At 53.5% G+C, this 26,972-nt stretch overlaps 1 protein-coding gene across 1 annotated transcript in view; it reads left to right on the top strand.

Annotated features, from left to right (window-relative positions):
• Window positions 1-26,481, top strand: part of SEC16B (SEC16 homolog B, endoplasmic reticulum export factor) — a 33,743-nt gene extending 7,262 nt beyond the window's left edge. Inside the window, exons 8-25 of the mRNA XM_040984228.1 lie at window positions 111-246; window positions 677-907; window positions 4,978-5,075; window positions 6,781-6,862; window positions 9,765-9,882; window positions 10,904-11,015; window positions 12,599-12,704; window positions 14,361-14,501; window positions 16,115-16,225; window positions 17,039-17,105; window positions 18,038-18,286; window positions 19,053-19,129; window positions 22,977-23,129; window positions 23,290-23,388; window positions 23,778-23,889; window positions 24,021-24,100; window positions 25,546-25,644; window positions 26,410-26,481. Of these exons, the coding sequence (XP_040840162.1) occupies window positions 111-246; window positions 677-907; window positions 4,978-5,075; window positions 6,781-6,862; window positions 9,765-9,882; window positions 10,904-11,015; window positions 12,599-12,704; window positions 14,361-14,501; window positions 16,115-16,225; window positions 17,039-17,105; window positions 18,038-18,286; window positions 19,053-19,129; window positions 22,977-23,129; window positions 23,290-23,388; window positions 23,778-23,889; window positions 24,021-24,100; window positions 25,546-25,644; window positions 26,410-26,481 (2,143 nt within the window). The remainder of the gene's footprint in view (window positions 1-110; window positions 247-676; window positions 908-4,977; window positions 5,076-6,780; window positions 6,863-9,764; window positions 9,883-10,903; window positions 11,016-12,598; window positions 12,705-14,360; window positions 14,502-16,114; window positions 16,226-17,038; window positions 17,106-18,037; window positions 18,287-19,052; window positions 19,130-22,976; window positions 23,130-23,289; window positions 23,389-23,777; window positions 23,890-24,020; window positions 24,101-25,545; window positions 25,645-26,409) is intronic.
• Window positions 26,482-26,972: the final 491 nt, after the last annotated feature.

Genomic DNA, 26,972 nt, shown 5'->3' with positions numbered 1-26,972 from the left:
ACCCAGGCAGGCCTCCGTCTCTGCCCCAGCACAGTCGCGCCTTCACCTGGGGGCCTGAGCTGGGCAAGTGTCAGCCTGCTCACTCTTGGTGCCTTGGACTTGCTCCACAGGGACGATGTGCATAAGGTAGACATCATGACATTTTGCCAGCAGAAGGTCACCCAGAGCCGCAAATCCGAGACGCTTGGCAGCAGAGACTCAGCTCTCCTGTGGCAACTGTTGGTTCTCCTTTGTCGCCAGAATGGGGTAAGTGCTTGCTCTGATGGGGCATCAGGTGCAGACTAAACTTTAAGTCTCCAGGGGTGGCTTACATTCGACAGGATGAAGAGAAGTAGTATTAAAAAATCAATGTGTTCCCCAAGGACCTCGAGTGTGCAGCCCCTGGCATCCTTCTGTCCAGACCTGGGATCACCGTGTGGTTCCTGAGTTGGCACAGAGCCAGATCCTGCACCTGTGACAACAGCAATGCTTCTGGTGGCCTGTGTGGTGCCTGACGGGCACAAAGTAACCACAACACTGAAGCCAACATTTGAAATAGAGCGACTCAAGCACCTGTCTCTTTGTCTTGACTTGTCTGGCCTCCTTACAAGGAAGGCAGGTGGATGCTTGGGCTGGGAGCAGGAGGACTTCATCCACCGCCGCCCCGCCTACCAGGATAACCCTATTTGCCTTGCAGTCCATGGCGGGCTCTGACATCGCTGAGCTGCTGATGCAAGACTGCAAGAAGCTGGACAAGTACAAGAGGCAGCCCCCCGTGGGCAACCTCATTAAACTGACCGATGAGGACCACGTGGAGCTGAACTCTGGGACAAGGAACCTACTCACCGGAGAGATCCCCCCCAGCGTGGAAACACAGGCACAGATTGTGGAAAAGTTCACGAAACTGCTCTACTACGGAAGGAAGAAGGTGAGGAACCCCTTTCTCCAGGCTTGAACCACCGCCACTGCTTCCCCTTGGCCCCCGATACTGAATTTGTGACAAATTCAGAAAGGTACACAGATCTATTTATTTATGTGGAAGAGTTACAGAGAGGAAGACAGAGAGCAGACAGGCACTCTGCTGGTTCACTCCCCAATGGCCGGTGTTGGACCAAGCCAAAGCAGAGAGCCAGAAGCTTCCTCCAGGTCTCCCACATGGATGACAGGTGCTGAAACATGTGGGCCATCTTTCACTGCTTTCCCAGACTGCTAACAGGGATCAGACATGGAGCAGCTAGTATACAAACCAGTACTCATATGGGATACCGGAATCGCAAGTGGTGGCTTAACCTGTTATGCCATAATGCAGCCCCAAGTCTTGCTTAAATTGAAGTTGTTTTGAAAAACTTAAGTCATAAACTAGGGGCCAGCACTGTAGCCTGGTGGGTTGAGCTGACACTCGAGACACTGGCATCCCATTTGAGTGCTTGTTTGAGTTCTAGCTGCTTCCCTTCCAATGCAGCGCCCTGCTAATGTGCGTGGGAAAGCAGTGGAGGATGGTCCACCTGTTTATGCCCCTGCCACCCACTCGGGAGACCTGGAAGAAGCTCCTGGCTCCAGGTTCAGTGTGGCCCTGCTCTGTGGAGCAAACCAGCAGGTGGATGATCCCTGTCCTCCTCCTGTCCCCTGTAACTCTGCCTGTCACGTAGGTAAATGCATCTTCAGAGAAGTCATAAAGGAAATTACATTTCCGGAGATTTTCCTACTGCACTTACAATTACTCTCTCCTGTTTCTTATGGCACACTCTGTACCATTCTTGAACCTTTTCTTTGGCAATTATCAAAATTTCTTAGAAAATTTTGGGATTGGTGAGTATTTTCCATGAAGGGACAGATAGTAAATGTCCTAGGCTTTGTTGGGCTTGGGGTCTTCCCCCTTGATGTCCCCTTTGTGGTATGAAAGCACCCACACATGGCACATGTGTGAATGGGTGTGCAGCTGATACAATTTTTATGGACATAGAAATTTGAGTTTTGAGTTACATATAACTTTTGTGTGTTACTCTTTAGTAAAGCTTTCCTTTGTCTCTTCGCTCTATAGTTTAGCAAGGGGACCGTTATTCTGGATCTGTGGTCTGTAATCCAACAGGCAGTGTGCTGGATTGCCTTTGGGTCATCTAGAACTGACCTTTCCCTTCATCATGACCTCTAGCGGGCAAAGCATCTGCCTCACCCTTTCTATCAGTTCTTCCTTGTTATTTTTTACAGATCCGGAGTTATAGCATATACTATAGGTAATTTAACTAAAACCCATAGTCACCTGGTCAACTTTTAGGTAATTCTCCATCTTCGGCTATTACAAGCAATGCCGAATGAAAAACCATTGTCATTTTGCTCAGTGTGACAGCATACATATTTCTAGTCGTGGAGATGTTGGGTCAAAGGGTATATGGCTTACAATTTTGAGAGCTAATGAAGGTTGCCTTTTTTGACATTGTACTAATTCACTCTACCAGCAATGGGCAAGGGTGCCTGGAATATATAAAGGAACTCCATCTGGGTGTGTTGAGCTGTTTTTGTAACTAGCAAATGAGAGGTGAAAGTATGATTTGGTATACTTATTTGTTACTATGGATGAAGTGCTAGATATTTTGATCTTTGAAGTTTTCTGACATGAATTCTCTATATTTTCCTATTGGATCTTTTCCTTATTTGGTGATTTGTTGAAAATCTTAATTTTGAAGGACTTTCTGTCCAAAATCACAGAATTTTTTTGGAGGATCATATTAATGTATTTTTAAAGATGTATTTGTTTATCCAAACGTATGAGTTACAGAGGGGAGGGAGTGAGGTAGGGGGGGTGGGAATGAGGTAGGGAGGAGAGGGTGTGGAGTAGGGTGGGGTAGGGCTGAGGCGGAGATCTCTTCCATCCATTGTTTGCTCTGGCTGTACCAGCCAATGTTGGGCCTCACCATCCCATGCTGGGCTACATCAACCAGTGCTGGGCTTCACCAGCCAGTGTTGGGTCATACCAGCCAGTGCTGGGCCTCACCAGCCAGTGCTGGGCCACACCAGCCAGTGTTGGGCCACATCAATGATCAGTGCTAGCAGCTAGGTTTTTCATCTCCCACATGGGTGGCAGCAGCACAAACACTTGGCCCATTCTCCTCTGTTTTCTCAGGCCATTAATAGGGAGCTAGATTGGAAGTGGAGCAGCTGGAACTTGAGCCTGAGCCCATGTAGGATGCCGGCATTGCAGATGTTGGTTCACCTGCTTCACTACAGCACTGGGACCTGTTTTAACGTATTTCTAAGGAGGGTGATTGATCAGCCAAAGAGCCAGGATTTAGAGCTTACTAGCCTGAAGCCTGAGCTTCAGGTCCTACCACCTCCCAGCAGCCGAGCTTGCCCAGCAGTAAGCAAGGTGTAAATGGAGTTCCTGGGAGCTCAGAGGGCCTTATGATGAGTTGGATACTCAACATACTTCTAAAATCTCTTTATTTTTATTTTGTTTACTACGGTCTTATTTCTGGCATCATGCACAATTGACATCCTTAACAGAAGTTCTAAGTATCTTATTCTAAAACTCTATTTTTGGAAGAGTAGCTTTTTGAGTAAGCGATCGATTCCCAAACCAAGCATCTAAACAAGTCCTTTTCAATAGAAGAGTCATGGAGAGCATATGGCACTGGGGTTCCTTCCTCCTGCATCCGAGGGTTGGTTGGAGTCCCAGAGCTGCTCCGGGTGCCAGCGTCCTGTTGGTGTGCCTCCGGGAGGCAACTGGCGACAACCCAAGCGCTCGCATCCCTGCCATCCATGTGGGAAACTTGGATTGAATTCTTGGTTCGTGGCTTTGGTCCCAGATCTTGAAGTTATTGGAAAGTGAACTAGCAGGTAGATTTCTCTGTCTCTAAAATAATTAAAATAAATTTGAAAAGATTATGTAATGTTTAAATCATTGATGCCATTTTCTTGTACTGGATGTGACACTGAAATCCTTAACTATGGTTATTTATTTGTTCTCTCTCTGTCTCTCTCTGTAGGGTTATGTGGGGGAGAAATTGGGCTGACCAAGGAATTTGTCACTTGGACATAGAATTACCTCATTAATGATTCCTGTCCAAAACCACATTATTATTTCTTGGTACTAAGGAATTTATTAATACCAGCTCAAAGCTTCATGTATCCATTATTCCCTTAGGAAACAATTAGGAAAAGTAAATGAAAAGGTGTTTTAAAATTTGCAGCACTAACCCATCTCAGCTGCTGAATGATGTCAGTGACTCGGGCCATGCAGACGTTTGAGAGTTAATGAGCAGGTCATCGTTGCGTTGGGTGGATAGGCTAACTGCTGATGTATTGACAAGGTGTCTCGGTGCCTGTGGGAGAGCACGGCAGGCAGGCACTAGCGCCCCTCCAGCATGCTCGTTGGGGGGTTGGATCCTCTCTGTTCCTCCAGGTACAGTCTCTCAGGCTTCTCAGGAGTCACTCGCAGGGCTGGGTGGCCAATGACCATTCTGTTTCCATTCCGTGGCTTAGGACTTGGCCACACCCAGGTGCCCAGAGAGGTGGGAAAAATGTCCCAAGTTTTTGCCAGGGAGGACAATCTGGATTTTGGTGAGCAACTCCCAGCCTCTGCCACTGTTGTTTTAAAGGGATTGTTCCTTTAACACACTCTTAGAAAAGGCCACTTTATTCTTTTGACTACTCACATTTTGAGATCAGGTGCTTCTCTTATTTTTGGTGTGTAGACTCTTAAAAATGTTTCCTAACTTTTGCTAAAAAGATAAAGTCAACTGGCAGCCGTGTTTGAGGGAAGGTAATGAGCTAGCTAATGGGTTTTGGTAAGGAGGAGGGGGCAGCCTAGAGAGCAGGACTGCGTGGCTTAGAGCCTGCTTCCCTGCCACACCTTCTTCGTGTGCCAGTGGGACACTCTGAGCCGTCCTCCTGGTGGATGGCTCCACTCTCCAGTGCAGAGGCGCTCACGGGCAGGCACCTGCGGTGGTGGTTGAAGGAAGAGGGGTAAGGCTCTGCTCAATGTGGTGTTCTGGATTTCAGGAGGCCTTGGAGTGGGCCATGACGAACAATCTGTGGGGCCATGCCTTGTTCCTGTCCTACAAGATGGACCCAAGGACTTACAACTGGGTCATGAGTGGGTGAGTCTGGCTGGGCGCTGAGGTGTGTGATGGGGATCAGGTTTACAAGATGCAGTGAGAAGGCCCACACTCCCAGAAACTTCCAGCTTCTCTTCTGAGCAGCACACAGCATCTCTCACCTCCAAGACTTACTACATCCAAGGTGCACGGGTATTCCTCCTACTTGCTGCCCTCACTGTCTAAACAGTTAAGTAGGTTTCTGCATTGCCGGAGTCTTTTTTGTTTTTTCTTTTTGATTGGAGGGGGCTGTTCTGGCTTCTTCCATCCTTGAGAAAAGGTGGTCACTGAGGTTGACCGAGAGCCTCCAGCTGGAGGGATGGATGCCTTCGCCTTGTGGCTGTCAGCTGCTCCTCAGCCCTGTGGGGAGGGAGGACGGGATCAGGGTGCTGAGAAAAACACAGCAACAGGAGTGGCAGACCTCGAGCTGTGGCAGGAAAAGGGTTCTGGGGACTGGAGCTGGAACTCAGACACACACACACACACACCACACACACACACAGCAGCAGCAGCAGCAGCAGCAGAGCAGGTGCTGAGACTGAGCTGAGGATGACCTGGGCGCTGGGGTGCACCTCCAAGCAAGTCCCAGCCAGAGCAAGACAGGGATACAGGAGAAAAAGGTCCACAGCCAGGAGAATGAGCACACACTAGGAGGAAGGAGAATCAGGCGGTGGGCATCGTGGGTGCTGGAGGAGCATTCTGAGGGAGTCCTCCGGGCTCCGGGTGGTGTGCCTGGGGCAAGGCCAATGAGAGGTAGTGGGATGCACCTGGAGGGAAAGGGCTTGGGTCAAACCATGGCGGGGGCGGGGGGGGCATGTTCCCTCTTGATGTCTGTCTGCCATTGGTTAAAGCTGTGTTGCTGCGCTCTCAGCTGAACTTGAGCAGGCTGGGGCAGAGGCAATGATGGCCGCCTGCACTTGAAGCTCTTTTCGTGATCCTGGGAGCCTACTCTTCATGGTGGCCTTGGCTGAGCATCTGCTTCTTTCCACGTGTCCCATCATCCCCAGAGCTGCTGGATGGTGGGGACCCTGCAGTCCCTGGACGACAAGTGCCCTGCAGGCCATTCTGAGTGACAGTCTTCCCCTGGAGTGAACACCCCACTCACACAGGGCACTATCTCCAAGGCAGCATTTTGCCTTGGGCCGTTGAGTTGTGTGGGGGCCCAATGAATTGTGGGAAATCTCCCTTACTGAGCACGCAGATTGTGTCCTTGTTAAGCACATCCCGTGGCTTGTCTCCTGCAGGCTCATTTCTGGTCCCTGTCCCATGCCTCTCTGGTTATTGAAAATGGCTAGCTAGTGCTGGGAGTAAAAGCAGAAGCACTCCAGACCCAGGCTTGTCACGAGCTGTAGCAGTGAGGTGGGGAGCTGCAGGCTTGGCAGGGAGGAGGTGGGACAGGGTGGGAGGGGGTCAGGGGCAGAGGGTGCTGGGAATGAGGGGCTCCGTGATGGCCCTGGGATGCCTTGTGGTAGAAGCAGGCTGTCAGAAATGGCTGCTCAAGAGTCAAGGTGGCAGGGCCAAAGTTCAGAGGACTCCCTGTCAGAGCAAGGTTGGTGTGCAGTGTGCACTGAAATGCAGTTCCTTCCAAACTCTCCAAACCCTCGGAGAGGCCCAGGGAGAGAACGCCAAGTGGAAATGTCCCAGGCCTTGCAGCTCACGGGCAGGGACGCCCGTGTTGGGCCCCACTCATCGGCCTCTTTCTTTGCAGCTTCACCAGCACGCTGGCCCTCAACGACCCCCTGCAGACCCTCTTCCAGCTCTTGTCCGGGAGGACCCCACAGGCAGCCACGGTATGCCCTGTCCCAGCCTTCCCTCCATCCCGCAGAAAGGCGGCTCCGGAAGGCAGTGGGGGCTTTCCAGATGGGATGTGGGTATCTGAAGCTTGCTCACCCCCTGCTAGGGGCCTTGCCCTGTGCCGAGGGCTTCCACCACATTGTTTTGTTTAATACATGGAGGTGTGACACAGACCCTGAGGTGCAGAGGGTTAGTGGGTTGTGGGGTGTGCATGTGCCCAGGTCTGTCTGAGTCTAAAGACCTCACCCTTCCTGTGTTCCCGCAGCTGCCAGCTCTGCTGCCTGGCACGAGATGGGGGGCTCCAGGCTTCCCTGGCAGGGCTACCCTTTATCCCCAAGGAAAGCCTTCCTCCATGGCACCTCGATCCTTCAGAGCCGGACAGGGGGGATGTCATGTGTCCTGGAGCTGACTGGGGCGAAGAGAAACCCAAGGCTGGCTTGACAGTTTTCCCATTAAAGTAGATTTGATATTTTTGCCTCCAAATATTCCTTCCTTGTTTCGGAAGTCTAAGAACTTCTAGGAGAGAGAGTGTCAACTGGTCAGTCCTTTCTTGGGGCGTTGGCTGCCTTCTGAATTTGTGTTTGTATTGCGGAGTTCCAGAAAAGGTTCCTGAAGTCTACCCTTTCATGTTTGTTTTGTTCTGTCACTCTGAAATTCCACGTACGCACATTTCACAGGTGTAAAATATACCCACCCGTGTGTGTTCCGTTAATGAAACTTTTTGTTTTTTCTCTCCTTCCCTGCCTTCCTGCTTGCTGCCTTTCTCTCTTCTTTTTTCTTTCTTTCTTCCAGAAGGTAATTTGAAAGTCAGACACACACACACATCACACACACTGGGTTGGGGGTGGGCTAGAGGGGAAGAGAGATTCCCCTTTCTTTTTTTCACTCCCCCAATCCCAAATTCTCCACAAAGGCCAGAGCTGGGCCAGGCTGAAGCCAGGAGCTGGGGATGCCACCTGGGGCTCCCGTGCAGGCGGCGGCAAAGCCAAGCACTCAGCCATTGCCCGTTGCCTTCCACAATGCGCGTTAGCAGGAGTCTGCATTGGGATGGAGCCCGGCCTCCCATACCTGATGCCAGCTGTCCAAATGGCACTTTAATTGCTGTGCCAAACACTCCACCCTTCTCTCTGCCCCCGTCTTGCTCGCTCTCTCTCTCTCTCCATCTTCTCAATCCCTTTGTGAGTTTGCACCAATGTCTCTTGCTTTTGAGTTCTCTCCGTATTTTTTGTCCCTTTCTGGGCTTCGTCGCTGCCGTCTTTCCTGAGCTGCGCGGGTCACGGTCATCTCCTCGTTGCTTTCCCAGGCTCTGAGAAGGCAGCTTCTCACTCTTGTTCCTGGGAAGTGATGGTTTCACTGTTGGTCCTTCCGCCCACTGCTGCCTGTGTGGCTGGTGCGAGCATTGCTGTGTGGGATGTTCTCTCATCCTCCATTTATTTTCCGAATTGCCTTCCTCCTCCAGTCCTGTAGGGGTGCTGGCTTTTATTCTGGGCTTGTTCCTTAGTGTTCCGCACCTGTCAGCAGTTGAGACGTTCCTAGGAGCTCTGGGCGGGGGTTGTATTTGGAGCTGTCTGGCATTTCCCACAGGCCTGTGGGTTCCTGAGTGGCCCAGCTCACGGGAGCTCTGTGATTCTATCCTGGCATCCTCTTTCCTTCCTCCTGCTGCACTGCCGTTTCTTCCTCACAGCATTTGGCAGCCTTCCTTGCGTCTTGAGGTTTTTGCTGACAACTAGTTTTAATGAAAATGTATTTCATTCACCCTTTGGCTTTTCTATCCTTCTTGCTTGTGACAATTCTAAGAAAAGGGAAGTGATGTCTTTTGTGCCTCATCCTAAAGCAGGCAGCTGAGGACAGCAGCTGGGAGGCCAGTGCGGTATCCGGTGGGAGAGCTGGGAGTTGGCCCGCCTTCTCACATCTCGTCAAAGGCAAGATTGCAGTCACCTGTGATTGGCAGGGCAGTGGCAGAGGCGTGGCCCCTGGGTGCCCTGGTGTGTGGCACGTCACAGGTGTCACGCTGCGTTTTCTCCTTGCTGCTGTGGAAGCTTGGTTTTGCAGCTTGATCTCACAGAGCCTCCATGCTTCATCGTTGCAGGAGTTTTGGTGCCAAACCGGTAGATCTACAGTGAAAATTTAAAGGAGAAAGAATAGCTGAACACACCAGTCCAAAGCCTGACCCATGGAAGTTAGTTAACAAATAAATGCTTAGCACAGCAGGTGGCTCATGGCAGGCGATCGGTGAGAACCGTGGTCATTATGGTGATGGACCCTCCTCCTCCTCACCCACTGAGCTGCCCCTGCAGACCAAGGCTGGAGCGCCAGTCTATGTTTTGCACAACTGCCTGACTCTGCTGCCCAACTTCCTACAGCCCCCTCGGGCAGACATTGGTGGTCTCAGTTCTGGCGATGAGGGAACCAAGGGTTAGAGGAGTTTGATGTTTTGTGTCGGGCCCCACGGCGACTGAGAGGGCACGGAGAGCTGACCGCTGTGTCTGTGTTGTTGCTGTGACATCGTTATTCATTTTGCGTCTCCCCAATCCTTCTCCAGGACCAGATGGTGGGAGAGCACCTCGGGGGCGGGCCTTCCTCCCACTGCCTTCGAGTCATTGCTCTCTGCTGCTTCTGCTGGTCAAGGCTGGGAAGGACATAGCCCTTGGCTGCGGGTCGGGGTGGAGCAGGGGACTGAGTGGGGACCTAGTCCAGGCTGGACCACGTGGCTTGATTTTCTCATTATCTATTTGGTTCTAGGACTTTTTTTTTTTTCGTAAATAAGACAATTCTAAATCAGTGGATGAAAGCATTGCAGGCGGTGTGGTGCCCTCCAAAGCAGAGGCCAGCAGCCCGAGCTTCGTGCTGAGTGTAAGTCCTTCTGTAAGCTGTCAGGCTTTTCTTGCTCTTTTGCAGTGCTGTGGGGACACGCAGTGGGGAGACTGGAGACCTCATTTGGCTGTGATTCTCTCCAATCAGGCCAGGGACCCGGAGCTGCGTCAGCGTGTGATTGTCACCATGGGGGACACGCTGGGTAAGCGGGAACCTGCACTGCCCCCGCCCCATGTCTGCAGGTCAGCCCTAAGCGTCGTGTCCTCACTGTCCTAGCTTTAGTGCAGGGCCAGGGTGGGCACCTCATGATATTCTGGAACCACGGGGCATCGGTGTTCTGAGAAATTGAAAGTCCGGGCAAGGGAGTGTCCTACCTGGCCGTGTGCTGGCACCTCTGTCTGAGCCAGCGCAGGCCAGGAGCCCGACACTCGGCACTGAGCTGGGCAAGTTCTCGCTTGGGAGATGTTCACTGGCGGATGGGGTGGACTCCCGGGCCCTGGCGTCCTGTGCCACCCGTCCTCCAGCGACCCCACTCAGTCAGGCAGCAAATTCTGTTGGTTGTCTGAACTGCCCCTGCTAATCCTGATGTCTTTGTGTCTGTCCTCTCGTGAACAAGGACTACTGAATGTTCGAGACTGGTGGCTCTCAGATTCGCAGAGTGCATGGTGTCCTTTGAGAGGCTTTGTAAAACCCTGTTCTGCTCAGCTTCGAACTGCCACGTCTGGCTGTGCCACATGTGGTGCCAGGACCTAGGGCGCCTGGAACCTCGGAGCGAAGGGTTGGACACGTTGCCAAGCCCCTCTCGGGTGTACTCATGGTGCTAGTGGTTTATCTGCTTGAGGCAATGGAAACTGTATGGGAGAACCTTTTAACATTGGGAACAATCTGGTTTCTACTGTGACTTTTATGAGGCCTGGGAGGTCGCCTATTGCTTGGTGGCAATGCCCTGGCAGGCCTGAGCTGATTGCTTCTCTGAAGGTCCCCTTCTTGGCTGAGGTCAAGTCTCTCCTTCACCTTTCACCCAACAGGACTCAGATACCTGGGAAATGTCCAATCGCATGTCCATTACAGAGCACAGGGAAGTGTCCTTTTTCTGGGGGAAGAGAATTGAGATGTTTGAGGTGCAGTGTCAGTGTGAGAGGGAGTGAGCTCCTGGGGGGGTGGGGTGCGACTCCAGCTTCCAAGTTCATGCTGCCCTGTGACCTGTCGTTGTCCTCCTGCAGCGGGCAAGGGGCTGGTGGAGGCCGCCCACTTCTGCTACCTCATGGCTCAGGTGCCCTTCGGACACTGCACCGTGAACGCAGACCGTCTGGCTTTGCTGGGCAGCAGCCACAGGTGCGTGATGTTTCAGCCCATGCTGGGTTTCCCGGCTTCTCATCTGCTGGTGTGACTGCAGAATCCGCAGGTCTGGGCCAGGAGACGCTAGGTAGCTGTCACATCGCATCACCAGGGGGCCCAGGCCTTGCTCTAAGCAGCTGCGAGCTGTGGCGGCCCGGCTGCATTGTGTCCTGTGGCCACTGGGTGGCACTCTGGCTCCACAAACAGGAATCGGTTAAAAAAAAATGAAACCTAAAAACAAAAATAAGGTTTTATTTGTGAGCTCTGTGTCAGGACGCCCTGGGCCTCTCCTGAGAGCTCATTCTGAGTGAAACTAGGAAGTAGAAGTGGGGTCCCAGCGCCCCTATGCTGACTTGGAGCTGCTCTTGGCACACAGGATCATCCCGGGAGCCCAGAGGAGAATGAATGAATGGGCTGGCAGGTGGCTCTCTGGAGGCCCACTTGATCTCTCCCCTCCCTCCCCACGACGATGAACTAAGCTCCCAGCTGGTGCCAGATCTTTTCCTTGCACCCTGTCCCTTATTACACGTTTACCCTGTGAAGAGAGTACAGAGAAGGGAAAGCGAGGCGTTTGGAAGGCAATGCAGCTACCGTGCGGAGGGGAGGGACGTGGTGTCCTGCGGGCAGGCTGCCGCAGCTTTTCCTAATGGCACTGGCCTGCTCAGGTGAGCTCCCGGGGACATGCTGTCCCTTTGTTGCATCTCTGTCCTGGCGGTTCCCAGAGCAGCCTGTGTGGGTCAAACGGGACCCCGAGTGTGTGTTTGTGGGTTACTGCAGGAAGCTCATAAAACCGTGCAGAGATGCAAATGTTTCTGACACCAAATCTTTTTTTTTTTTTTTTTTAAGATTTATTTTATTTAGTTGAAAGGCAGAGAGAGAGAGAATCTTTCCATCCAGTGTTCACTCCTCAAATGGGCCACAGGGGCTGGGCCAGACTGAACCCAAGATCCAGAAGTTTTTTCCTGTCTCCCACGTGGGTGCCCGGAGTACTTGGGCCATCTCCCACTGCTTTCCCAGGCATATTGGAAGTGGAGTTGCTGGAAAATGAGCCAAGCCAGTGCCCACAGGGGATGCCTGTGCAGTAGGCAGGCTCAGCCTGCTAAGTCACAAGGCAGCTGCCCGCTCGCGGCGCCCTCCCTAGGCCCCTCTCCTGTGTTAGGTGAGGAAGATGCAGCAGCCAGGAGCTACCGTGGCAACTGTGATGTCACTCTGGGGCAGGCTGAAGGGGGTGGGGTTAGGGGCTGGGCCCCTCATTCTCTTGCTGGAGCTGATCCTCTGCTGGCCAGGCCTGCTTTTCCCGGTGCTTCTGGAGTGACCCATGGCACCTGTTGGTGCTGAGCGGCTGGGCTTCGGCACTTCGCTTGGGGCTCCCTTCTGCACCTGCCAGCACACCCTGTTGCCCAGGGTGGCTGCCACATGCCCACCCTGCGGCTCCCAGCCTCTCCCCTCCCTTAGCGCTGCGACCTTGCCAGCCCAGACCGGGCGCTGCCATCAGGGAGACGCTGCCATCAGGGAGTCCGGAAGTCTGGCCACCTCCCCCGCCATCATCTCAAACTTTTCATTGCTCTTCCTTGTTTCAGTCAGGAGTTTTTGAAATTTGCCACCACGGAGGCTATCCAGAGGACGGAGATCTTCGAGTACTGTCAGACGCTGGGCCGCCCCAAATCCTTCATCCCTGCCTTCCAGGTAACCGAGTCCGCGGCGACGCCGCGGCCCTGACCGTGCCCCATGCCTGTGGATAGTGGCCGCCTTAGCACAGTGGTGGCCCAGTCCCCTGGGCCCAGTCTCCTGATGGCTTGCCCTCGTTAGCGCGAGCGCCGTAAGGGGCTTGCTTGCCTCACATGTTCCCTAGAAGTCTGTCATTTCTCTTACGAAAGCCCGTGTGCTGAAGGCTCCTGTTTCGCTTTGCAGCCTAGCTCTACCTGCGACCACCCGGCCCTACCTGCGGCCACCCCGGCCCTACCTGCGGCCACCCCGGCCCTACCTGCGGCCACCCCGGCCCTGCGCGCCTGTCCCCTCCACGCCTGTGCAGCATCCCCTCTCCTCCACCTGTAGGAAAGTCCTCCATCTCTCCCTGCACCTGTCACTGCTGCTTGGTGCATCTTTCCCCCTCAGGCTTCTGCCCTGAGAACTCCCCCTTGCTCTGTGCCTGCTCCCCGCTCTCTCCTCTCCTTCCTCCTGGGTCTCCTGCTGCACGGGGGTGTGCACATGGCCGGTTCTTCTGTCTTCTTAGCTTCGGGATGTGATGTCCACTGTCCCCCTCATTCCATGGAGTGATTCTATGCCGTGTCACGCTCGTGGGTGCTCTGAGGCCCAGTGCTGTTTTTCCCTCTGTCTCAGCAGTATGCCAATGAAGTGTGGGTGACACGGCAGTGCCTGAGCGGTGGATCCCCCGTGGGAGTGTGAGCATGCAACACTGGGTGGTGGCGCCAGGCACCCATCCTGAGCCGCGCAGTCGCGGGGCTGCCTCCCAGGCCGGCCCCAGGCGCCCAGGGGATGTTGGACTGCCGCCCTGTCTTTGCTTTCCTTGTCAGGTGCAGGGACCTTATGTTCCTGCCCACCTTTGGTGCTTTAGCCCAGCCCTGTCCCTCCTTGTGCCTGGTGCTGAGATGGGCACCACAACACACACCTTGTTAGCAGAGGTCGTTGACCCTGTTACGCATGCTCAGCTCGACAGCGTTGCTGGTCACGAGTGGAATCTGAGGCCCGGCGATTCACATCTCTTACCTACCACTGTTTGAGTATCCGGATGATTTCATTTAATCTTGACAGCAAGAGAGGAGCGAGGTGGTGTGAACGGTCAAACGTCTCATGTTGTAATGAGTAAACTGAGGCAGATACATACCCAGCCGTGCAGCGCTCCACACTGAGCGTGGAGCTTGGATTTGAACCTGGGTCTGCCCGGTGCCCGAGTCCTCACCCTGCCCTCATGCGCTGGCCTGAGTGCCCCTGTCTCTGTGTCCTCCTTGGGGTTTTGCACCAGGGTTGACTTTTGCTTCTTTTCTATGTGTCCTTGTGCCTGATCAATGCCCCACAAACCGAGGACTCTCTCGTGTTGTAGCCTGATGGCTAGGAAGTGGGTACCTCATGCATTTCTCTGGTGACCAAGGCCCAGACTTGAGCTCAAGGGCTGCCTGTCCTTTTTCTATAACTCATGAACCATGGACTGAATTTGGAGTTGTGCCGACGCACAGAAAAAGGGCCCCAAGTGGCATGTAGCCATTGACACTTGGGTGCCAGTGCAGAGGGGAGCCGGCAGTCAGCTGACTCCCAAGAGGTCTTATCTACTTTCCTGCCTCGCAGGCCTGCTGGACTCATCCCTGGTCCTGTTCCTGTTTGCAGGTGTATAAGCTCATTTATGCTTCCCGTCTGGCAGATTATGGCCTGGCATCCCAGGCCTTATATTACTGTGAAGCCATTGCCACGGCCATCCTGAGCCAGGCAGAGAGCAGCCACCCCGTGCTGCTAGAGGAACTGATCGAGGTACGTGTCTCCAAGGGCCCCCAGCTGGTGTTGAGCTTCAGTGCTCAGAGAAAGCCATTTCATCTCTGAACACACGGCCGTCTTTGACCACAGCCTCATGCCCAGATGTGATAAGCAGAGGTGGACCTGCAGAGGGGGATGCTCAGGGCTGGGGCAGTGGTTCTGGGGACTGGGAGTGCCATGTGTGTGCTCCCTGAGAGTAGAGTAGAAATACATGCTATGGCAAACCGTTCTAATTATAAAAGCTGGACTTCAAAAATATGGTTGGTGATTAAAACAGGAAATGATCCTTGTTAAAATGCTTTTAAATGCATGGGATATTTTATCACATGTGGGATGCATTAAAAAAAAAGAAGAAGAAAACAAAAACATTTGAACCTTTAGTTCCTGGGGAGGAAAACAACAGTCAGGCGAATGGTTCTTTCAATTAATTGAAGGAAAAATCTGTTAGCTAGAAAGCCAAAAGGCAGCGTGCCCTGAGTGTTTTGTTTTGCCGCAGATGAGGCCCCAGAGCTGGATGTGAAGGCAGTAAGGCCTGTGGTGTTCGGTAGGCCCCATACCTGAGGGGTCTGCCCCATAGGCTGATGCTCGCAAGGAGCCCAGGCAGCCAGGATGCGCGGCTGGGCGGGTTCTGGGATTGAACCAGGGGATATGGTGGAGCAGGTGATACAGTGCTGCAGGTTAAGCCCCTGTCGGTAAGAGCAGCATCCCACACCGGAGCACGGGTTCAAGTCCCAGCTGCTCTTCTTCTGACCAGCTCCCTGCAATGCACCTGTGGAAGGGGCAGCGGATCGCCCAGGGACTTGCATGGGCAAGACCAGGGTGGAGCTCTGGGCTTCTGGTTTCTGGTCTACCTGTTGGCTGCTATGGCCACTTGGGCGGAAAAGCAGAGGATAGAATCTCTCTGGTTCTCCCTCTCTCTGTGTGGCTATGCTTTTAGTGAAATAATGGCCGCTTTGTTCGAAAAGCAGAGTGACGCAGAGAGAGGGAGACGGGGGAGAGCTCTTCCATCCTCTGGTTGACGCCTCAGATGGCTACATTGGCCAGGCTGTGGCCAGGAGCCACGAGCTTCATCCGAGTCGCTCAGGTGGGTGGCAGTGGCCCAGGCACTTGGCCACCTTCCAGGGTTTTCCCGCCAGGTTATTAGCGGGAAGCTGGATTGGAAGCGAGGCAGCTGGGACACTACCTGGCGCCCACATGCAGTGCTGGTCCTGCACTACAACACAGTTAACAAACCTTGAAATGTAATGGAATCAAGCTTTGGAAAGCAAAGCAGTGTTAGTTTTGTCTGGAGCTTGTGTGAAAGATAGTCCTTCTAAGCCTCTGGCTCAGAATGGGCCTTGTTTTCAAGGTGACCTGATGGACAGCCAGAGTGACAGAGCAGACTGGAGCCAGGTCCCTGGTTCCCTGCGTGCTTTAGTTAGCATGTAATACCGACGTCGGGGACTCCCTGATGAACTTGCTGTTTCTCAGTAGTTCTTTGTAACCCAACTTACGAGGCCATCACGGCCTTTTCGCTTTGCCCTCCTTGCCTCTTTGCCCCCTCGTCGTTCCGTGGCTCTCCTTGCTCTCTGCACCCACTTGCACTCTGACCGGCTGGCAACCCGGCACAGCTGGCTGAGAGGCTGAAGCTGTCAGACCCGCTGGTTCTTGAGCGGCACCGTGGAGATGGGGTCTGGGAGCCTGACTGGCTGCGGCAGCTTCGGCGGCGCTGGGAGCTGCAGGTGAGCCAGTGGAGAGGGGTCCCGGGCGGGCCTCGCTTTCCCTCCGCTCTTCCCAGGCGGCAGAGTGAGCAGGTGCAGGCGGTAGTTGAGAGGCGAGGATGTCAGTGAGCCCTGGCCCCATGCATCCCTACGGTGGCCTGGGAATGGGTGGGCCTCTGGGCTTCTCGCCTGTTCTGCTTCCATTTTTGAAATGCTTTAAGTGCTTTCCGTGCGGGACCCAGAGGTGTTGCCCGCCCTTCTCTGAGGTCCCAGGGCGCATGTCCAATGGCTATCAAAGCTTCCCCGACTCTGCTGGGAACAATGGATCAGAGAGGACCGCTCACTTTCATGTAATGTGGGCCAGGCAATCGCTTAAAGACGTCTGGGCCTTTCCTTCGTGTTCTGAGGATTGCCCAATCTGCAGGTCATTACGGGAACAGTATAACCTTTCAGTGAATTTGCTGAGATGTTGGCTGCTGGGCTGGTAACTGGAACAGGGCCGCCCCCATGTTCTTCCTCTCACTTTGCCAAGTGGATTTTGAAAGCCCAGCCAGCCCCTGCTCCCTCCCTCAGCTGCATCCTCTGAGGCCTGCAGGTTCCTCGCCGCAGTTGGCCAGGACCTGCAGCCAGCTGCCGCTGCTCTGGGCGGAGCCGGGAGGTCTGGGAGGCGCTGTCCAGCTCAGGAGACCCCAGGGGGCTGAGCGGTTAGCAGAGGTTGCCTCACCGTGTCACTCCCACTAGAGATTCCTTTGTGATATAATTTTGGATTCAGTCTTGTTCTCTTAGTCTTGTTTTCCTTTGTGCTGCTGAAAAGGATGGTATTTTCTTTTAAAGATCGCTGCAGATGCTGGGGACCCTCGCTCTACAAACGTGGATGTTCCGAGAGCCAGAGAAACAGCAGGTACTGAGCCAACAGGGTCTTACGGAGCCACACCATGTGGGTTAGGGAAGCCCCACTCCTCGCTCCCGAGTGCCCACTCTGCCTGTGCAGGCACCTCCTCCACCCAGCCACCCTGCAGGTCTAAGAGCCTGCAGTGTGAGCTTCCTGTTGGAGCACCCAGGATCTCAGCTCACCTGTGCTCTAGCTGTGGGGTGGCAGTGTGAGATAAGGGTCCACGCTCGCTCTCCTTGAACTTTGGGCTCATTTTTCTGTTTGTCTCCACCTTGGGAGACGTAAGCAGAAGGCCCCTTCTGAGATGGGTGCACACTGCGGCACTGTAAACATATTTACCATCTGTGAGTAGACTTTGGCCCTTTATTTAGTTTTCCTTTTATTTTTATAATTTGTTTGGGGGGGGCTTCTATGAACCAGTTCCATTCCCCAAATGGCCTCAACAGTTAGGGCTGGCCCAGGGCCAAAGCTGAAGCTGGGAACTCACTCCAGGTCTCCCGTTTGGGTGTCAGGAACTCAGTTCCTGGAGCTGTCCCAGGGAGCGCTGGTGGGAAGCTGGAACTGAACTCAGGTACTGTGGGCTGTGGGGATCTTAACTGCTGGGCCAAATGGCTGTCCCCAAACTGGCCATTTACTAAGTCTCAAGTAGCCGAGGAACTCCTTAAGGGAGAGAGTTGATCCCAAAGCACAGAGGTGTGGCATTGGGTGGAGTGGACACTTCTTCCCTCCCCACACATCAGTGGGAAGTGTAGAGATGGCAAGAGGAGGTGGGCTGTGAGTGCTGCTGTTGCCATGTGCTGCATGGCCTTGTGGGGTGGGCATGTCTAGTTACTGGTCATTGCAACTGCTTTCATTGGAGGGGCACAGGCAGGAAGGTTTCTTGATTGATGTGTCTGCAAATGCCACATTTCAGCTCTCACTGCTTTCTCCTATGTCCTCAGAGCCCACTTTCTATCAGAGTCTTTCTGGACATCAGGGCTACCCAAAGGCCCCAGGGTACCAGCCGGACCTATGGCCCACACCTGAGCTGACCGGCCTGCCTCAGCAATCCTTCTCCCTCCAGCTGGGCCCTGAGGCAGGGCAAGGAGGGACACCTGGGCCCGAGACCCACCTCCCGGTCAGTGTGGAGCAACCACAGGCTCTTGAAGGAAGGGTCTGGGAGGACACGCTGTGGACGCACCCAGTTCCTGGTAAGACCTGCCGGCCTGCCTGGACACCTTGGGAGAGAGCAAACAGGGGAGGGAGGTGTGGGGAGCAGTGGGTGCAGATGCTCCTTGAGCCGGGGGAGACCCAGGTGGTGGAGTGCAGGTGCTGCCGAGAGCCTGCGTGGTGCTTCTGGTATTCTGCTACAACGGGAGGAGCGTGCTATCTCCTGTCTGACCTGCTCTCACCTTGGGCTGCCTAACTGCAGAGGGTGGGGTGAGGGGGCGAGAGGAAGACTATGGGGTGCAAAGGAGAAGAAGATGCCACGTGCACCACAGCCCAGGCCCGTTTCTGGGTCGTCCTGCACCCCAGAGCTTACCCCAGAGGTAGACAGAAGCCCATATTTCTGGCCTGCTTGGGACAAGGAAGTACTGTGGGTGGGCAGTGCTGAGCCCCAGGGAATTGCTGGGGACTCCGAGAAGGGTTAGATCTCAGGCCTAAGATAGGTTCTGGCCAGGCTGGAGGCACCAATGAAGGATGGCTGTAACCTAGATGGACATGGTGCTGAAAGGACCACAGTGGTCTTGGGGGACACAGGCTAGGTGACCAGTGTGCCCTGCGGTGGCTGAGACTGAGAAAAGCCCTGTGATCGGATAGTGGCTTGCTGTGTCTCCAGAGACCTAGGGGTTCCCGACTCTAGCCACTCTGCAGCTTGGGGTGTGCTGGTCTCCCCAAGCCCTTCTCAGGTTGCGGCGGGGGCAGGAGTGAAGGGGGCCCAGCTCCCAAACACGGCTTGTATTTCTTCTTTTACAGGTGATGTTACGGAGAGCACAGCAGCTCCAGAAATCTCCCAGCAGCTGGACAGTCTGGAAGTTGTTTCCTCACCCCAGGTGAGAGGATGACACCCAAGTGAGGCAGGTGCCTTCTCCGGTGATGCTCATGTGAACAGGTGCCCTGGTCCCTTAGACTCTTGCACGCCCCTCCCCACACTGCATAGTATTACACTGGTGTATTCCTCAGCAGCAGTCACACGTCCCACAACCTGCTATTTAAAGGCATCATGGCATTGTAGGTACAGGGAGTAATAGGAAATCCAGTATCCTATTGTGAAAGGATATTTAGCAGTTTTCAGCGGGAGTCCTTGTATTCAGGAGTAGAGATGCATACTGCAAGGTATCCTCACTTCCCAGTAGGTTAGTCTCCACTTTCCAGTTCATCTATAAGACTGTATGTACATGCATGCTTATCTATTTATCTGTCTGTTTTGCATTTTGCATGAATGTTGCTCTGTGTCGGAGAGAACATATGATATTTGTCCTTTTGGGATTGGCTTTTCTCATTGAGCACAATGGTTTCCAGCTGGGAATATTTGGTCACAAATGGTAGAATTTCATTGCTTTTAATGGCCGAGTAGTATTCCATGGAGTAGATGTGCCACAGTTTCTTTATTCCTCTTGTACGGACATCTGGGTTATGTCCCTGTCTTTGCTATTGCAGATTGTGCTGTTATAAACATAGGGTTGCAGGTCGCTTTGTCATATGCAGTTGAGCTCTCTCCATGCTGATTTCCGCAGGGGTTGTACTAGCCTACACTCCTGCCAGCAGTGGAGTAGGATATCTTTCGCCCCACATGCACACCAGCAGGTGTTAGTAGAATTCTTAGTGTAGGCTAATCTCACTAGAGTTAGGTACAACCTCACCGTGGTTTTTATTTTTATTTCCCTAATAGCTAGGGAGCTTGAGCATTTTTTTCTCGTGTGTCTGTCAGCCATCTACATATGTTCCTGTGAGAAGTGGCTGCTCATGTCGCCCTTATTTCGTTCTGGCCACAATCCTGGGAGTCAGGGAGCGGGTGTTGTTGTTGCTTAAGCTCCTGCTGTGTCCTGGGAGGCAGAGGAGAGCGAGTAGCAGAACAGGTGTGTGTGTCTGGCCTTACAGATCTGTGTTGCTTGGGCATCCTCCCTAGCTCCTGCCTAGCTACCTATCCATATGACGAGAGAGGGGACACAGCCCACACTCGCACAGACACACAGAGGCTTTTCAGCTGTACGTTCACCCCTCCAATACACACAGTAGTCGGGCCTAGCCAGGCTGAGCCAGGAGCCAAGACCATCATCCAGCTTCCCCACATGGGGTCAGGGACCCACATTTTTAGACCACTGTCTGATGCCTCTCTGGCACCATGGCAGGAAGCTGGATCAGGAATGCAGTAGTTGGGACTCAAACCAGGCCCTATAATGAGCAATGCATGTGTTCCAAGCATTGCCTCAATGCACTGCATCACTAAGCCTACCTTTGCTTCTCGTTAAAAAATTGTGTGTGTGTGTGTTCTTTTGAAAAGCAGAGACAAAGGGTGAGATAGAGAAGGAGAGAGAAACAGGGATCTTCTACCTGTTGATTCATTTCTCAAATACTGCTAGGAGAGAGGCTTGGGCTGAGCTGAAGCCATTGGCCAGGGCCTCCGTCTGTGTCTCCCACTTTGGTGGCAGCTGGCTCAAGTGCCTGGGGTGTCACCTGCAGTCTCCTTGGCTATGCATTAGAAAGACGCTGGAACTGAGAAGTACAGCAGGACTGGAACACAGCCACCAATGAACCAGTGGAGGGAAGTGCTCTCAGTCCCCCCGCCCCCTCTCTGCCTCTCAAACAAGTAATAATAATAATAAAGGATAAAAAAGTTCAATTGGTACACAGCAACAAAGAGAAAGAAGATTTTCTGTCTTTTGGCTCATTCTCCAAATGGCCACAGTGGTTGGGGCTATGCAAGGCTGGATCCAAGAGCCCAGAACTGCATCATCTTGGTCTCCTGTGTGAGTGCCTGGGCCCCAAGCAAGCACTTGGACCGTCTGCTCTTTTCCCAGGTGTGTTAGCAATGGTTGGATTGGAAGCAGAGCACCTGGGGCTTGAACTGGTACTTTAAAATGGAATGCTGCATTGCAAGCAGCAACTTAATCGTTGAGCCAGAATCCTGGCCTAATAGATTTACTTGGCATTTTGTGGTGCAATTTTTCTGTGTCATCCATAAATATGATTTTTAATGTTGGAATAACAAAGTCCATTGTATGAAAGTGCCAGTGTTCATTCCCGAGTGTGCAGCAAGTACTGCTCGAACAGAGCAAGCCGCCCCTCACGGCACTGGGGGTAGTGGGATGAGCCTGGAAAGACACAGGAGGAGTGGGCTGTAACAGGTGGCCCAGAAGTGCCTCTGAGGAGGCCTGCGGGCTGACGTGAGACTGGAGCATGGAGATGAGCTGGACAAGAATCCAGGGCCACGTGTTCCAGGCACAGAGGATGGCGAGGGCAGAGGCCTTGGGATGGGGGCTCAAGGAACCAGGGAACTGCTGTGCCCAGATGAGGGAGTGTGGAGGGAGCATCAGAAGCAGGGCCCGAGAGGGGACAAGGTGGGATCTGGAGGGCCTCGGAGGCTCCTGATGAGCGCGGTCGAGGTCGGTTATTTCCACGTTGTTCACTATTTTGGATGTGCTGCTTCCCTTACCCTGCTTCTTCCTTCAGCTCTGTCTTCTCTTTATTTCTACCCACTTCCTTTCCCTCCCTCCTTCCCTTCCTTTCTCTTTTCTTTCCTCTTGCTCATTCGTAACACACAACGATGGCATCCTGTTACATGTGACTTGCTTGTATCTGGAATGATTAAACCAGGAGAAGTTTCTACCAGGAAAGTCAGATGGCTCAGACCTGAAGCTTTGTTCTGCTGTTGGCTACTGGTGTGGCCCGGGTGGGCTGCTGTACCATTCTGTGCTCTAGTATTCTCGTGCAAAATGAGATGGTCGTAATAGTACCTCCCTCCTAGCAATATTGTAAGGATTAAGTGAACCACTTATATAAAAACCCTTAGAGCATTGCCTGCACTTAGCAAATCCAGTATTAGAATAAAAAAAGTAAAGCTTTTATTACGAGACCTGGGAGACAGCCAATGGTACGCCTCAAGGAATTGGGTCCTTATTCATGTGGGAGACCTGTATTGAATTTGGGGAGTGAGTTAGCGGTTGGGAGCTCTTTCTGTGTCTCTGTTTCTATTTAAAATTATGTATTCTTAGAGGTCAGGATCCTTTTTTTTTTTTAAATAAAGCTTTTTCTATATTTTATCAAAGTATTTTTCAAAGTTTATCCCAATTATGCTTTATTAAAAGCATGGAATATAAAAATAGCACTAAAGGGCAGGATGTTGCATGGGTCCACCTGTGAGATGCCTGGAGTGACACAAAGTAGATGAAAGGTGTCAGGGCGGGGGGAAGGGTCAGGACTTCTGGGGGGCTGTCGGGGAGGGTGAAGAAGGGGTTCTGGAAATAGATGCTGGTGACGGCGGGGCAGCCTATTGCATATGCTTAAGGTCACCGTGTTAGACACCTAAAAGTGGTTCAGCTGGTAGACTTCAAGCTGCGTGTATTTTAGCACATTGAGAAACAAACACCAAGAGGGCATAGTTGGGTCTTCTCTGGGGCATGCGCATTTGGAAGACAGCTGTGTTAACCTTGGGGGTTTTGGTTTGGGGCATTGAGTCCCTGGCTCCAGGCCAGCTGCCTCCTGGGCCCTCTCCAGAGAGGGAGCCCGCAGTGTCCACCACCAGGAGCAGTGTGAGCACCGGGCTTGGGCTCTGGGCTGTCCATCCTGACACCTGTCCCTGAGGGCAGGCGCCTGGGAGTAGCTGGCTCAGGGAGGAAGCCCACAGTGAGCCGCCAGGTGCTCCACAAGCGCATGCGCATGCATTTCCTCTTGCTGCAGGTGCCGCTGGCTCCCAGGGCGCGGAGTTCCTCTGAGACCTCCACCAGGTTGGACAAGGAGGCTGAGAAGGAGTCCTCCGACGAGGCAGATGGAAAATCTCCCCCAGATACAGCACGCAAAGGAAAGCCGGCCGATGGGAAAGAGAACAGCAAGGTGGAGGACTGGATCTGTCTCCGCCCCTTCCTTTGGGTCCTGAGTGCACTGAGGAGCACTGCGCGCATCCTGGGTGCTGGGAGGTGCTGGGTGCTGGGAGCCACGACAGGGCCACCAGGGAGCAGGAAACCGGCAGCAGTGTGCGTTCTTCCCCTTGCAGAGCTCCGGGTTCGGCTGGTTCAGCTGGTTTCGCTCGAAGCCCACCAAGAATGCATCCCCCTCCGGAGAGGAGGAGGACTCGGACAGCCCTGACTCAGAGGTGACCGCAGGGGGAGGAGAGGACACGCCCTCTCCTGTGCACCTGCCCAGGGCACTTGCTCAGCAACTGGGGCTTCCTGGCACTCGCTCTGACTCCACCACTGTGTGAATGAACCAGAACTTTAGTGTTGGGAGAAGATGGGGAATAGATTGGTCTTGAGAGGGCAGAGGTGGATTATAAAAAGCCTTAAAAATTCGGATGAAGGGTTTTCACTTCAGGGGGCCATCATTTGGGTTGCTGATCTGGGTTACTGAGCTGGGGACGTGGCACGTGGAGACCTGTGATTTGGGGAGTGGCCCAGGAGCCGGTTGCACCTGACTCCATCATTGCGGGGCTGGGGATCCACATACCACCACCGTCGGCAATGCTGCTCTCATTTCTCCCCATAGCAGGAGAACCCCAGAGCATCTTCTCCCTCCGAGGCTGGCCAGGACCTCTCACTGACACCCCCGCTGGGGTCTCCACTTGTGCCAGGTGGTGGCACATTCTCTAGGGACAAAGGTAGCAGCAGCCGCACATTCTGGGGTTGGTCTCTGAGGCTCTTGGTGCTCCCCGGGGGCGAGGGGTGGCTTCTGGCAGTAAGGGTCCCTTGGACCTGGGTAGAGGACACCTCTCTGGCTCCTGCTTTCCAGGAAGGACTGAAGTCCGAGGAGGCCTGCCTACCCCGGGGATGGCTAATGGCGCTGGGATCCGAGACCCGTCTGGGCCAGAGGTGAGTGATCTGTGAACTGGGGCCTGTGACCTCAAAGATGCCCACATGTGACATTGGCCTGAACGTCCAGTGTGGGCTGCAGGTGCTTCCTGGGAAGGGGCTGACTTGTGGGAAAAAGAGAAAGCATGTGTGTGATTGGCTCAGACTGAGAAGGCGTGAGTGTGATTGGTGCAGACTGAGAAGGCGTGTGTGTGTGTGATTGGTGCAGACTGAGAAGGCGTGTGTGTGATTGGTGCAGACTGAGAAGGCATGTGTGTGATTGGTGCAGACTGAGAAGGCGTGTGTGTGATTGGCACAGACTGAGAAGGCATGTGTGTGTGATTGGCACAGACTGAGAAAGTGTGTGTGTGATTGGTGCAGACTGAGAAGGTGTGTGTGTGATTGGTGCAGACTGAGAAGGCGTGTGTGTGATTGGCACAGACTGAGAAGGCATGTGTGTGTGATTGGCACAGACTGAGAAAGCGTGTGTGTGATTGGTGCAGACTGAGAAGGCATGTGTGTGTGATTGGTGCAGACTGAGAAGGCGTGTGTGTGTGATTGGCGCAGACTGTGTGATTGGTGCAGACTGAGAAGGCGTGTGTGTGATTGGTGCAGACTGAGAAGGCGTGTGTGTGATTGGCGCAGACTGAGAAGGCGTGTGTGTGATTGGTGCAGACTGAGAAGGCGTGTGTGTGATTGGCACAGACTGCCATCACAGGGTACTGCAGACAAAAGCGCTTAGCAGATATTTCTCCCAGCTGTGGGGGTCATAAGTGCAAAATCCTGGTATGAGAAGTCTTGCTTCTGAAGGCGCTTTCCTGCCTTGTGTCTACACACACCCTTCTCTCTTAGTGTGTGTCTTGTATTCACACAGCCTTGTGTAAGGACACGGGTCAGGTTGGATGGGGTGCCTGTAGGACGGCCGCTTTCCTTGTGACCATTCTTTAAAGATGCCGAATCCAAGTATAGTCACATTGTGAGCTGCTGAAAGTAAGGGCTTCAGTGTGTGGGTTTGGGGCAGGATGCAATTCAGCTGCCAACAGCTTCCTTGCCTGCCGCTGGCTCTTGCCCTGGTCCAAGAAAGCCCAGCCCAGCCCTGACCTCGGGTTATAACAGGTTCCTGATGACTTGTTCACGTCAGCATGGGGTTCACACCTCTTGCTAGGAAAGCGCGTTTAGCTCTTGAATCCCGATTAGAGTGCTGCTGGCGATGTGAGGTTCTGGACAAAGTGGGGTGGTGCTTACGAGAGCGCCAGTGTAATTTACAGTGGGTTTTCCTTACACCTAAGCCTCTGCGTTGTCTCCTGGACCAAGGGCTTGCTGTGCCCACTTGGGCGGTGTTTGCTTGCCTGAGTTCTTTCGAGAGAGCCTCCCCATGTGCTTCCCGTGTCTAAAGCTGATGCTCATGGTGTCCTCCATGTGGGACCTTGGCCAGCAATGGCATTTCCTGTTATTTTTTATCACAGGGCGTGTCCTCTGAGCTCTACTCTGGTCCTGGGGTCCTACTTCCTCCACCTTCCTTGGAAGGGGCTGTCCCTCTCTACAACCCATCCCAGGTTCCACAGGTAAGGAAGCCCTCCTGGGGTGGGGTTGGGGGCTCCCGGCTTCGGACTAAGGAGACCTGGGATTATAATTCCAGCCTACTGCTTATCATAGGAGCTTCCATCTTGAGCAGTTGTTTTAGCAACGTCTTAACGTCTGTGTTAGTAAATGGGGCTGGCAGTAGCTACCTGATAGATGGGTTCCTGAAAAGTCTGCCTCCAGACAGTGCTCAATAAATGTAGCTATCATTAATGTTGCTCTTAATCTTGGTGTGGGAGAGGCACAGTTGGCATTTGGGTCAGAGGCTCAGGTGTACCACCCTGTCTTGGGGTGAAGGGCTCCTGACCGACTTGGAGAGAGACCAAGCTCCCTGTTCCTCAGCACCCGGGGCAGACTTAGCTCTGCTCATGTGTTATATGGTCTCCCTTTTTTTTATGAAGTTCAATTTGTTTCACCACTCACGTATGTAAGAGGTGGAGGTATCAGGGAATGGTGCAGAATTGGAATGCGACCCTGGCAAGCCGGCTGGAGCAGAAGTGTTCTACACGCCCACACCAAGTCCACGAGGCAGGAAGGAACTCAGTCTAGGTTCTCATATGGGTGCCAGGGACCCGATCACCTAAGCTGTCACTTGTGTCTTCCCGTGTCCACTTGAAAGAAGATAGAAAGTCAAGTTAGGACTCAAACCTAGGCCTTGGGTATGGGAGCGTGGGTATTCCAAGTGGCATCCTCTTGGTGGTGCCAAACACCTGGCCCTCCTCTGGTATCACGTTTATTCTGTTTTTCAGCTGCCCATGGCTACCAGCCTCAATCGGCCAAACCGCCTGGCTCAGCGCCGTTACCCCACGCAACCCTGCTGACAGCGACCACCCGGGCAGGCTCAGCTCCCAGGGCTGTGACGTTTATACTGTTCTGCTTTTCTCAACTTCCTGGCCTGCTCCGGAGGTCTGTGAGGGTTTGCTGCCTCCACCAGACTCTTTGGAGGCCAGGGAACAGGGAGTCCCTAGACGTAGCTCAGGGCAGGCTCTTAAGATTGCTTCAGAATGGCAGAAATGATGCCATCGGAGGGCAGCGTGGGTGGGGGTGACGACAGCAAATTGGAAGGGAGTGGTGTGTGCTGGTGGCTGTTTGAGATGATGGTGGCCAGGGAGCCTGGGCAACACTGCGAGGGCCCTTAGAATCCACAAGCAGAGTCAGGGCTGAGCCCACTGAGCTGGGTGGCAGCAAGCTACTGGTGTGGCGGGGTGGCGGTGGCACAGAGCCATCTCCCTGACTCCCCTTCTCTCCCCAGTCCCCGTGGCCGTAGTTAGCAACGCCTTTTCCCCTGGGATGTCGTTGTCCTCACCCTTCC

The sequence above is a fragment of the Ochotona curzoniae genome, unplaced genomic scaffold, assembly GCF_017591425.1.
Source record: "Ochotona curzoniae isolate NIBS_2020 unplaced genomic scaffold, NIBS_Ocur_1.0 contig_4105, whole genome shotgun sequence".
Lineage (NCBI taxonomy): Eukaryota > Metazoa > Chordata > Mammalia > Lagomorpha > Ochotonidae > Ochotona > Ochotona curzoniae.
Note: the sequence above shows the minus strand (reverse complement) of the source record. Positions and strands in the feature narration are given on the sequence as shown.